This window comes from Denticeps clupeoides, chromosome 6, assembly GCF_900700375.1.
Source record: "Denticeps clupeoides chromosome 6, fDenClu1.1, whole genome shotgun sequence".
In the NCBI taxonomy this organism is placed as follows: Eukaryota; Metazoa; Chordata; class Actinopteri; order Clupeiformes; family Denticipitidae; genus Denticeps; species Denticeps clupeoides.
Window position 1 is genome coordinate 10,598,267 of NC_041712.1, and position 10,689 is coordinate 10,608,955.

The 10,689-nt window shown below is 44.3% G+C and overlaps 2 protein-coding genes across 5 annotated transcripts; one reads left to right on the top strand and one right to left on the bottom strand.

Annotated features, from left to right (window-relative positions):
* The first annotated feature begins 475 nt into the window (after positions 1-475).
* Positions 476-7,685, top strand: nono (non-POU domain containing, octamer-binding). Of its 2 annotated transcripts, none has more exons than XM_028982597.1 (10): positions 476-619; positions 1,097-1,238; positions 1,885-2,078; positions 2,240-2,541; positions 2,623-2,718; positions 3,056-3,252; positions 4,383-4,576; positions 6,660-6,690; positions 6,833-6,906; positions 7,248-7,685. In XM_028982597.1, exons 2-10 carry the CDS (start codon positions 1,097-1,099, stop codon positions 7,353-7,355), a joined length of 1,338 nt encoding a protein of 445 aa, XP_028838430.1. In that variant the 5' UTR covers positions 476-619; the 3' UTR covers positions 7,356-7,685. The 2 variants fall into 2 exon arrangements, with proteins under 2 accessions (XP_028838430.1, XP_028838431.1); XM_028982598.1 differs by having other exon boundaries at positions 1,903-2,078.
* An 80-nt stretch (positions 7,686-7,765) lies between these two features.
* LOC114791975 (uncharacterized) lies at positions 7,766-10,444 on the bottom strand. 3 transcript variants are annotated; one of them, XM_028982603.1, is made up of 7 exons: positions 10,105-10,443; positions 9,656-9,844; positions 9,477-9,575; positions 9,305-9,375; positions 9,040-9,170; positions 8,426-8,493; positions 8,136-8,338 (listed from the first exon to the last, which is right to left on the bottom strand). In XM_028982603.1, the coding sequence occupies exons 1-7, from the start codon at positions 10,211-10,213 to the stop codon at positions 8,268-8,270; spliced, it is 738 nt and encodes a 245-aa protein (XP_028838436.1). In that variant the 5' UTR covers positions 10,214-10,443; the 3' UTR covers positions 8,136-8,267. The 3 variants fall into 3 exon arrangements, with proteins under 3 accessions (XP_028838435.1, XP_028838434.1, XP_028838436.1); XM_028982602.1 differs by lacking the exon at positions 8,426-8,493 and having other exon boundaries at positions 7,766-8,338; positions 9,309-9,370; positions 10,105-10,444; XM_028982601.1 differs by lacking the exon at positions 8,426-8,493 and having other exon boundaries at positions 7,766-8,338.
* Between the last annotated feature and the right edge of the window lie 245 nt (positions 10,445-10,689).

Below are 10,689 nucleotides of genomic sequence, written 5' to 3' on the forward strand. Positions count from 1 at the left end.
TTTTCTGACCATTTTCACTAAAATGCGGGTTATGTCTGCTCTCATGTATTTGATTGGAACCACTGAGCTGGTCAAGAAGTCTCGTCAGATTTTCTCATCTGATTGTGATCATTATGATCATTAATTTAATCAAAAAAGAATGATTGTGACAGAAAAGCATGTTTACTGACATGTTCAGACTGTTCAACGAAGTCCTTTAAAAAAGGGTATCTACTAAACATTGCAGTACATGTATGCAATATTATACAGATCTGAATAAAATTTTGTATCTTTCTGTTTTGCCATTTTTTGAGGGAGGAAAAAAAAAAGATGAATGCACGGGTGGCGCACCCTGCCCAGCCAAACTCAGTGGCCGGGCTGAAATTGCGGGTCGCACTACCTTTCTGCGTCACTTCCTCTTGGGCAGTTTGAAAATCCATTCCACCAATGAAACGGCTGTTTTTACACCCGCCGCTCGCTGCTTGAAGAGTTGGCCAATCACCGACCAGTAACTCCTCGCCCCCAATGTTAGGTTGCCAAGGCCTTTTTTTTATTTCTCTTTGTAGCATCCGAGCTATCGTCCCGCTAGCGCACCGATTGCCGTTCTTTCCCCCTGCTGTGTCGTGAACTGTACCGTAAGGTAAGCGGGACCAGGAATTTTCATATACACAAATCACTGTTGTTGATTAAGTTCTCCCCCACCCTGATTTTACCCTGTAATTTAGTTGTTTTTACGCAACGTTACATTATTTAGAAACCCCGGGGTGTATGCTAATTAGCGTTAGCCGTCACATTTGTGCGAGCGAACTGGCGGAAGGACGATAATGGCCTGGTTTATTAACGTTCCCGAGTACCAGGGATGGGTGTTCATGCGGTGATGAACATTGCTTCGTTTCTTTCCCTCGTTGATTTTAGTCCTGCGGTATCGTGCTTGGCTAGTTTACACCGTAATGGCGGTCCGTGACGATCATCATTGTTTCGCACGTTTATCGGGGGCTGCAGCCTTCAGCACACTAATGCTGAACAGGCAGGAACAGTCAGCATCATAAATTCTTGCGCTCGTTGAATTCATTAATGCACATATATACGTTTCTGTTTTTCTCCTTGACTTGATCAGATGCAAGGCAACAGAGGACCGAGGCCTGAGCACCAGAATCATGTGCCACAGAGACAGAACAATTTTCAGGAGCAGCAGAGGAATCAGGGCGCAGGGGACAGCAATGGGCAGCATTCGGACAATAAAGACCAGATTAGCGCCAGTGAGTACTGCACAACACAACCCAGGTCTCTGACTTTGATGGGGTCCTAAGAAGGGGGATCCTTCTGTCCTCCCTTTTTGCCAAATGGAAAAGAATAGAACTTATCAATAATTTATCCCACTTCTCAGAACATTGCTTTTGCTTGGGACTGCGTCAGCCAAGGAAAATGCTTTCAAAACGTGTTTCTCTTTGGTACACAAATAAAAATATTTAAATAGCTTTCAATGTTCTATTGCAGAATTTCTTGAGGCATTGCTATATGACAAGTTAGATGAAGATGCTGCAAGTGTTGAACTTTCTTAGACCACACTAGCACACCCCTTAAGTTCCCCTGTTTACTATATGGTGTGTAATATGTACGTTCTGTCCAGGTGAACTTTTGTCTATTTGTAAGTTAAGTGCTGTAAAGTGTGAATGTCCTCTGGGATGAATTAATAATCTATTTATAATCATGCAATGCTACGTCATCCATCCATATGCTGGGCGGCTGCAGTGTTTGCAGACGCGCCCACTGTTACCTGACTGCTGTGTGAATAGTTAACGGTGTTAAGATGTGGCTGTTGTCAACGAGGGCTACCTTAGAACAAAGACTCGGGTCTCCGGCTTTAACTTTGTTGATTTGTATGTCAAATCTGATTTTCTCTAGATGCTTCCTTTACCATAGACCTGCAGAATTTTCGGAAGCCTGGTGAAAAGACATATACTCAGCGCAGCAGACTGTTTGTGGGAAACCTGCCGTCCGGAGTGACCGAGCAGGATGTGGAAAAACTCTTCTCCAAGTATGGTACGCCATCAGAGATATTTATCAGCAAGGAGAGAGGCTTTGGGTTCATTAGACTGGTAAGTGGATGCATGGTGGATATGGTGTATTTGAGGATTTCTAAATTAGCTGGTTCCCGCTTTAGTTCACTATCAATTTTTCAGTAATACTCACTTTGCTTGTTGTAATATGCTGCATTGGGAACACTCAGTTGGTTTTTCTGCGTGCATAATTTTTACAGGAAACCAAAACACTGGCTGACATTGCCAAAGCTGAGCTAGACAACACACAGTTCCGTGGCCGACAAATACGGGTGCGATTTGCTACTCATGGAGCCGCCCTTGCAGTAAAAAACCTGCCCCAGTTTGTCTCCAATGAGCTGCTGGAAGAGGCCTTCTCCGTTTTTGGCCAGGTGGAGAGAGCCATTGTGGTTGTGGATGATCGTGGACGTCCCACAGGCAAGGGAATTGTCGAGTACACATCTAAACCTGCCGCACGGAAAGCTCTGGACCGCTGTATGGATGGGGCATTTCTCCTCACGGCGTAAGCCCATTTTTAAAAATATTATTATTATTATTACTATTGTTATTTGTTGACTGTTATATAACTTTTTGGAATTTTTAGATTTCCTCGGCCTGTTACCGTGGAGCCCATGGAGCAATTAGATGATGATGAGGGACTGCCTGAAAAACTCATTAACAAAAACCAAAATTATCACAAGTAAGTGGATCTTGAATCAATACCTTTTTTTATATTTGATTTAACAACAATTCTAACAGCAAACACTCTGCTTTTCTTTACACAAGAAAATATAAAAATACAAACGTTTGGATTGCATGAAATGTGCATGTATGCCTTACATTTAGTAGATTTCAGATGCAGGTGTGGTCCTCAAGCCTGCATGGGCGTCCTGTCTGAATTTTCAAACAGTACAGGTGTATACCATGAAGTGTGGGCTCTCTTCAGTTCCTGGCCGTCATGACCATTTGGAAAAAGAAAGCAGCATCTGTGATGTAATCATCTATCTTCACCCTCTGAATTTGCTAACATTTATCAGGGAGAGGGAGCAGATGCCACGCTTCGCGCAGCCAGGCACTTTCGAGTACGAGTATGCCATGCGTTGGAAGGCCCTCCTGGAGATGGAGAAGCAGCAGTTTGATCAGGTGGATCGTAACATTAAGGAAGCTCAGGAGAAGCTAGAGACTGAGATGGAGGCGGCTCGCCATGAGCACCAGGTCATGCTGATGAGGCAGGGTACGTCTTCAGCACCACAGAACACATGATGCCGAGCTATCGCTGTTTGAATTTGTTCTCGGTTGTTAATCGTAGTATTTTGTAACAAAAACACACGTTCATGCTTCATACTGCACGCGTACAACGTAGTTGATACGGTATTCACGGTCTGAACAGTGCAACAAGTTCGCACTGACCTATTTGGAGAGGTTGCAGATGTTAAAATTGTGCTTTCACCTTTCATCCTATAATTATTATTGTATTTATTTATTTATTTATTTATTTTTGTTTTCCAGTGTTTTTCCATTGTTGCCAGGAGACATTTAGGATGGACTGTAGTTGTGACTGTAGACTTTATGGAGTCACAGTTTAGGATACAGATAGTAAATTAAAAGGGTGCCATCCCTTCAGGCACGACTGGTGCGGTGAGATGCCCACCTCCTTATTATTTTCTTTAGTGCTAGTAATTGCACCTTCTGTTTCGAAGACAGCTATACCTCCCCAACATTACCTCCCTACCTTTTTGTCTTGAATTGTTCAGCCAAGTTTTTAATCAGAGGCACTTTTCTAAATTGTTAGAATTGGTTAGAAACTGTACCAGTTTCTTTAAAAATTTCGCCCATCGACAGTTGTTTACAAGGGCTAAATTAATTTACATAGAAAAGGCATTTATGAGGAACAGTCCCCCTGGAGCAACTCTGGGTTGAAAGTGAAGTGATTGATATTGTGATACACTGCAGCACAGTACACGATGACACAACAAAATGTGTCCTCTGCTTTTAACCATCAACCTTGGTGAGCAGTGAGCAGTCATGACAGGCGCCCGGGAGCAGCGTGTGGGGACGGTGCTTTGCTCAGTGACACCTAAGTGGCACCTTGGCTGTTTGGGATTTGAACCGGCAACCTTCTGATTACCGGTTTGTTTTCTTACCCACTAGGCCACCACTAGTCAGTATCTTGCCCACAATGGTAGTACAATGGTAGTAAGTGGGGTTTGAACCTGTGACTTTGTGGTCTTCAGGTTTATAGGTGAGTGTTTCACTCACTTGGGTACAATCACCCCTAAAAAAACAAAATGAATTCCTTTTTGTATTTGAGGGCTCTTTATGAATAGGATTCTTTCTCAAGTTCATCTTGTGTGTTGCTTGCAGATCTTCTGAGGCGCCAGGAAGAACTGAGGCGCATGGAGGAGTTACATAACCAGGAGCTACAAAAGAGGAAGCAGCAGGAGCTACGCCAGGAGGAGGAACGGCGGCGGCGTGAGGAGGAGATGGGCCTCCACAGTGATGACCTCATGAGGAGGCAGCAGGATGGAGCATTCAAGGGAGGCAACTTCCCAGAGAGTGTGAGTTGTTAAGGTTGTGGTCATTTTGTGGTTCTGTTTTATGTAATGACCGATTTCAGTCATCTGTAGCCTTTGGGTCCCAACCTGCAAGATATGACTTAAAAGCAGGGGTGTAACATACACTCTAGTCATTTATGGGTCTTGCATTTTTTTTATTATATAATAAAACCGAATATAGGGGCCGTGGTGGCCTAGCGGTTAAGGAAGTGGCCCTGTAATCAGAAGGTTGCCAGATCGAATCCCGATCCTCTGAGGTGCCACTGAGCAAAGCACCGTCCCCACACACTGCTCCCCGGGTGCCACTCAGGGTGATGGGTTAAATGCAGAGGACAAATTTCACTCTGTGCACCGTGTGCTGTGCTGCTGTGTATCACATGTGACAATCACTTCACTTTATCACTTTATAATAAATTACAAACAAAAAAGCAAACTAGGCAAAAATGCTAGTAATCTAGGAGTTATAGTAGTTTAGTATGTTACAGTGCATTTGGAATGAATTCAAAGCACATCACGTTTTCCACATTTTATGTTGCAGCCTCATCCACAATGAATTGTTTTTTCTCTCAGAATTCTAATTTACTCACAATACTCCATAATGACAAGATGAGAAAAGTGAACTTAACTATTATAAAACTGAATCATGTGGGGTTTGAACCTGTGGCCACTACCACCCTGGTACATGCATATTCAGTACGTGTTTGCAGCACCTTTCAATAGAGGTGTTAACCTTCACTGGTCTCATGATTCGATTACGATTATCAATGCCTTCAGATTGATGCCTCATGATGCAGCCCATACATTTTCTACATGGTCACATATTTTCAAATACAAGAGTTAAGGCCTCGTACACCTGTGTGGACTATTTGAAAGTGAAGTGACTGTCATTGTGAAACACTGCAGCACAGCACCCGGTGACTAAATGTGTCCTCTGCTTTTAACCATCACCTTTTGGTGAGCAGTGGGCAGCCATGACAGGCGCCCGGGTAGCAGTGTGTGGGGACGGTAATTTGCTCAGTGGCACCTCACCGCGTTCTGTGTTCTGTCCGCACTCCCTTTGATGCCACAAATGCTGGTTAGATAATGTCATGTTGTAGATTTCTGGACATTCAGAGAAAGATCAGCTGTTGCTGTCCTGCTGAAAGATGAGTTCAAGAGTGTTCTGGAGCAGGTTTTCATCCAGGACGTCTCTCTACGTTGCTGCAGTCATCTTTCCCTCTATTTCGACTAGTCTCCCAGTTCCTACAGGTGAAAAACATCCCCACAGCATGATGCTGCCACCACCATGCTTTAATGTAGGGATGGTATTTGCCATCCTCCAATTGTGACCCCTGGCATTCACACCAGTTCATTCTTTGTCTCATCAGACCAGAGAATTGTTTCTGAGAGTCCTTCAGGTGTCTTTTGGCAGTCCAGGCAGGCTGCCATGTGCCTTTTACTAAGGACTGCTTCCCTCTTCCCTACCATACAGGCCAGATTGGTGGATTGCTACAGAGATAGCTGTCCTTGTAGAAAGTGCCCTCTGTCCACAGAGGACCACTATGCTCTGACAGAATGACAGTCAGGTTCTTGGTCACCTCTGACTAAGGCCCTTTTCTCCTTGATCACTCAGTTTAGATGGCTGAAGAGTCCTTTGGACTTTTTCCACTTAATGATGGAGGCCACTGTGCTCATTGGGACCTTTAAAGTAGCAGAAATGTTTCTGTAACAGTCCCCAGATTTGTCTCGACACAGTCCTGTCTCGGAGGTCTACAGACAATTCCTTTGACTTCAGTGGTTTGTGCTCTGACATGAACTGTCAACTGAAACATCAAGGATGATGAGGCTTTCTCAGTTGTTTAACTAGATCCGGAAACGGTACGTTTCCATATGTTAAAAAGTCTGTATAGGGTCAAATGGAGGATATCGAGCTATTTCCAGATTCCCTTTCCAGTTAGTTGTTGCGTGACTGAATAGTAAAGGTCGCTGTCTATGGTCCTGATTGCTGAGTGTTGAGAGCTCCGTGGTTTTTATTCAGCACTAAGCAGAGATGGCTATTTACTGCAGTATCTTTATGGATTTTTTTTCTTCTTCTTCTGTTCAACAGAGGGAACAAGATCTGAGGATGCACATGCCAGGTGAGGTCCCTAGTTGCTGAATGAAAACACAGTGGTGCTGCTCCAATCACTTTTTCTGTGAATGTTCAGATGAAATTTGATTGAATTATTATTATTTTTTTTTGTAGAATATGACATTTATGTATGTTCTGTTCTGTTTTAGGACCTGTGATGAGCAGGAACCCTTTAGCAGGAGGTCTTCTTTCTGCAGGGCCAGGCAACATGCCTGCTAATGAGGTAACCTCCAGACTGGGCTGTTCTGAACTCTTTGAAAGTGAAGTGATTGTCATTGTGAAACACTGCACACAAGATGTCCTCTGCTTTTAACAATCACCCTAAGTGTACAGTGGGCAGCCATGAAAGGCGCAGTGTGTGGGGACCGTACTTTGCTCAGTGCTACTTTCGCGGTTCGACCCGGCAACCTAGTAGTCCACCACTGTGCAACTGCAGTGCAGTGGAACTCTACAGTCCAGCCCCACCTTGCATCACTGTCTGCAGGAAAAGAGCTAGGGTTAGTAACCCTAACCCAGCAGTTTAACTTTAGTAGACTCATTCAACTTTTGTATCCTCTTTCACAGGGTGTTGGAGGGAACAGTGCTATGTCTGGTGCTGCTGGCCCCATGGGTTTCCCTCGTGGCCCTCCGGGGCCTGCCGACTTTGGCCCCAACAAGCGGCGTCGATTCTGAGATCATGGCAAACTATTACCTTTTTTTTTTTTTTTTATTTTAATTAAGAATATTTTCCATACTGTTAAATATTTTTAACTACTTCATACTGTGGACTTTTTTCTTTTTTTTACATCCCTCCTAATTTTTTTTATTAGGGTTTTGTTCAGTTGAGTCCTGTACCACAAGTGTACAGCTCAGATTTGTGTAGATTTATTTTTGTGCCCCTTTTTGTATTCTTCTGAATTGTGTACTTTTTATAGATTTAGTAAATGTTCATTTTGTCACTCATTTTCTCAACCAGATTTTTCAAACAGCTTCAAATAAATTCCTACTTCCATTTTGAGGCAATACTGTGTGTGTTATTTCTGTTCGCATGAGAATCACTAGATTCTTATGTTTGATGGTGGCAGAGATTGTACTTAAGACTATTTAACTAAAGGCACTAGTGTGTGATTTACCTCATTTTATTACACCCAACGGCTCAGTCCTGTTCAGAGATGCTATAGTATTGTTGTATGTGATCATTTTTATCCTGTGACAGTGACCTTCCCCTATAAAAGGGAGGATGTGGACATGAAGCATGCAAACCACCAACATACACCTATACATTCACAACCTTTTGCAAAAATTACATTACATGCCATTTCAACAAACAATTTTTGCTATTGTATGCTAAACTTTGTATAAATGTTTGACATTTGAATAGACATCGCTAACTGCATATAATCATGTATAAACTGCAATAATAAAACCACTTCGTCTCAGATTAGGTCAGTTTGACCCTCTTTGCTCCTTCTGTGAAGTCTTCTTCCGTGAGACTGTAGGCCCAGTGCTGCAACGTCTGCCTGACAACAGGCGAGACCGCAGGGTTGTCGTATTTGTAGCCAGCTCTCACCACTTTGGTGATGAGGTTGCGTCTCCAGCGGCCTTTCACTCCTGCACATTTAGCCCATCGGCTAATCTGACGGCCGTCGTCCTCTGTGCGGCGTCCCTGGTAAAACCTTCGAGAAAAACGGTACGTGCAAGCCATTATCTGCAACATGGGGGCGGAAAGGGTTTAATTTCATAATGTGGTGGGAAATAACCACCTGAAGCAGGGACTTGACTCAGCATGTTACTATGGCAACACTGCTGAGTTTGCCATCTTGTTAAATACCTTGGAACAGAGACGGTGCATTGTTAAAAACATTAACGGGTGCCAACCATTGACTGGAGAGGTCTGGTGATAGGTGATAAGAATCTGCAATGCACTCAGACACTGCGACTTACAGACTGGCAAGAAAGTCAGACGGGCAAAGGCTAAAAAGTCACCTCGCTGACAACAGGGACATCTGGCGCTTTTGGAAAGGCTTTCAAGTCTCAGACTACAAGCAAATCCTACAATCCTACAAGCACCCTTTCCCCCTGGCAAGTCACAAGGAGACTTGTTTATCAGATAAAACTCGTTAAATTCTACACGCAATTTGCAGCTTACAGCAAGTCACGCACAGGAACTCCTGTCCCCACCCAGTGACCAGGAACGTCCATGTGCCTCTTCAACGGCTTCAGCTTGGAATGCACTATGATCTCGCTTTCATGCAGAATCTGGTGGCCTCTTACCTAAACACACATAACACTCTCCGTCTCCCCCCAGGGCTAAACCCTGTTAAAACTCTGTTTTTTCCGTAATTTTGTTTCCATGAAGAAGTGTGCTGTTTCGAACCTGCAGTACCAGTGAAACCAGCCGTATGGATCCTGGGCCACGATCCAGCCGCTGCTCTCCCACATCTGGAGACTGCCGCCACACTTCACCTTATAGGTGTTGACACCTTCCCTGTACGTCGGTGAAGCCACCTAGGAGCATGTGACAAAGGAAATTCTCAGTGGCCCAAAATGGAATACTGTCCACAAGCCTGATTCAGCGCGATATAGTTTTATATCGATATCCTCACAATACGCTCGCACACCTCCAAGGTAGGAGCCCTCACCTGCCTGTTTATATCCAGGCCTTCTAGCCAGTCTTCCGGAAGTTCCTTCCACACGCCTTTGTATTGCTGTTCTGAAGAACATGCCGCAGTGAGTGGACAAACCCGACTGAATATCTGAAACGTGGCATGAAGACGCTTGGGGGGGGGGGGGGGGGGGGGGGGGCATGCTTACTTGTGATGCTGGAATAAATGGGTCTGAAGTAGGTTCCACCAAAACTTCCGGCTTGAAGGACCTCCTTAGGGGTCATATTTGGCTTGAAGTCTGGGAAGTCTTGAAAAGAGATACAAAAGATTTATGGCTGCTGTAAAAACTCGATTTTCTGCCCATTTCACTGGAGCACAACAGAACACCTTTGAAAACAAGTTGTCCTTTCTCATTTTTCTTCACGGCGGAAGACCTCCCAGCGCCATCGTGCTTCTTCTTGACCCTCTCAGGCCCACGAGATAATTTCGATCTGCTTGTTGGTCTCTTCTTCTTCTTGCCCTTGTGCTTCCCTCCTTGTTTCTTTGCTGCGGATGAATTCATTTTGTGTCTTTGTGCTGCAACAGAGTGAAGCAGAAGAGCATTACCAGGCTGTGCAGTCAATACTATTATTATTAATTATTCTTAATTATCCACAGTGGCCCGACAGCATGAATACGGGCCACACGTGGAATCTTCAGTATCTCAGGGACGCCGATTTCTAGACTTATAACCCAGAAGAGGTGATGATTAATAACCCAGATAACACACAGGAACGTAACACCACGAACATGAAACAGATCAGGATCTCGTCTCCAGACGACCTGTAACGACTCACAAGTCTTAACTTTCTGTCCCTTTTCTCTTTTTAACTTCTTGCTCTCGGGTTGAGAATCTTCTGACTTCCCGGCACCCGACACCCTTCGTCTCTTCGTGGGCCTTTCCATTGTCAAGTGCGAAAATAACCCGCAAATCGCACCGCTTATGAAAACGTTACAAAACTCCGACGACCACGCGCATGCGCGTTACGGGCTTTCTTTTCGTTTCGAGTTTTTAACAACAGACCCCGCTTTTCCATCGCCAATTCGTGCAATAAACCAACAAATACATCGATAAAATGCAGGCCCGTAAAAGCTTTGCTTCGTCGTGGCGTAATGTTTGGTCACGTGACTTCCCGGCCCGCCCTCAACTGCTGTTAGAGATTTAAAGGGACGGAACCCTAAATTAAATCCATCACGAGTTCAATCCACGCCAGGACTATGCTAATTAGTCATATCTTTTTAGGACTAGATTGGATCAAGAGTGGATCAATTGGCTGATATACGAACTTGTGACACACATCTTCCGATGAAACCATATTTCTGTTCGTACCACGGTTATAGTGTTGGTGCAAATGCCTCCTGTACTGATGGGTGAGCATGTT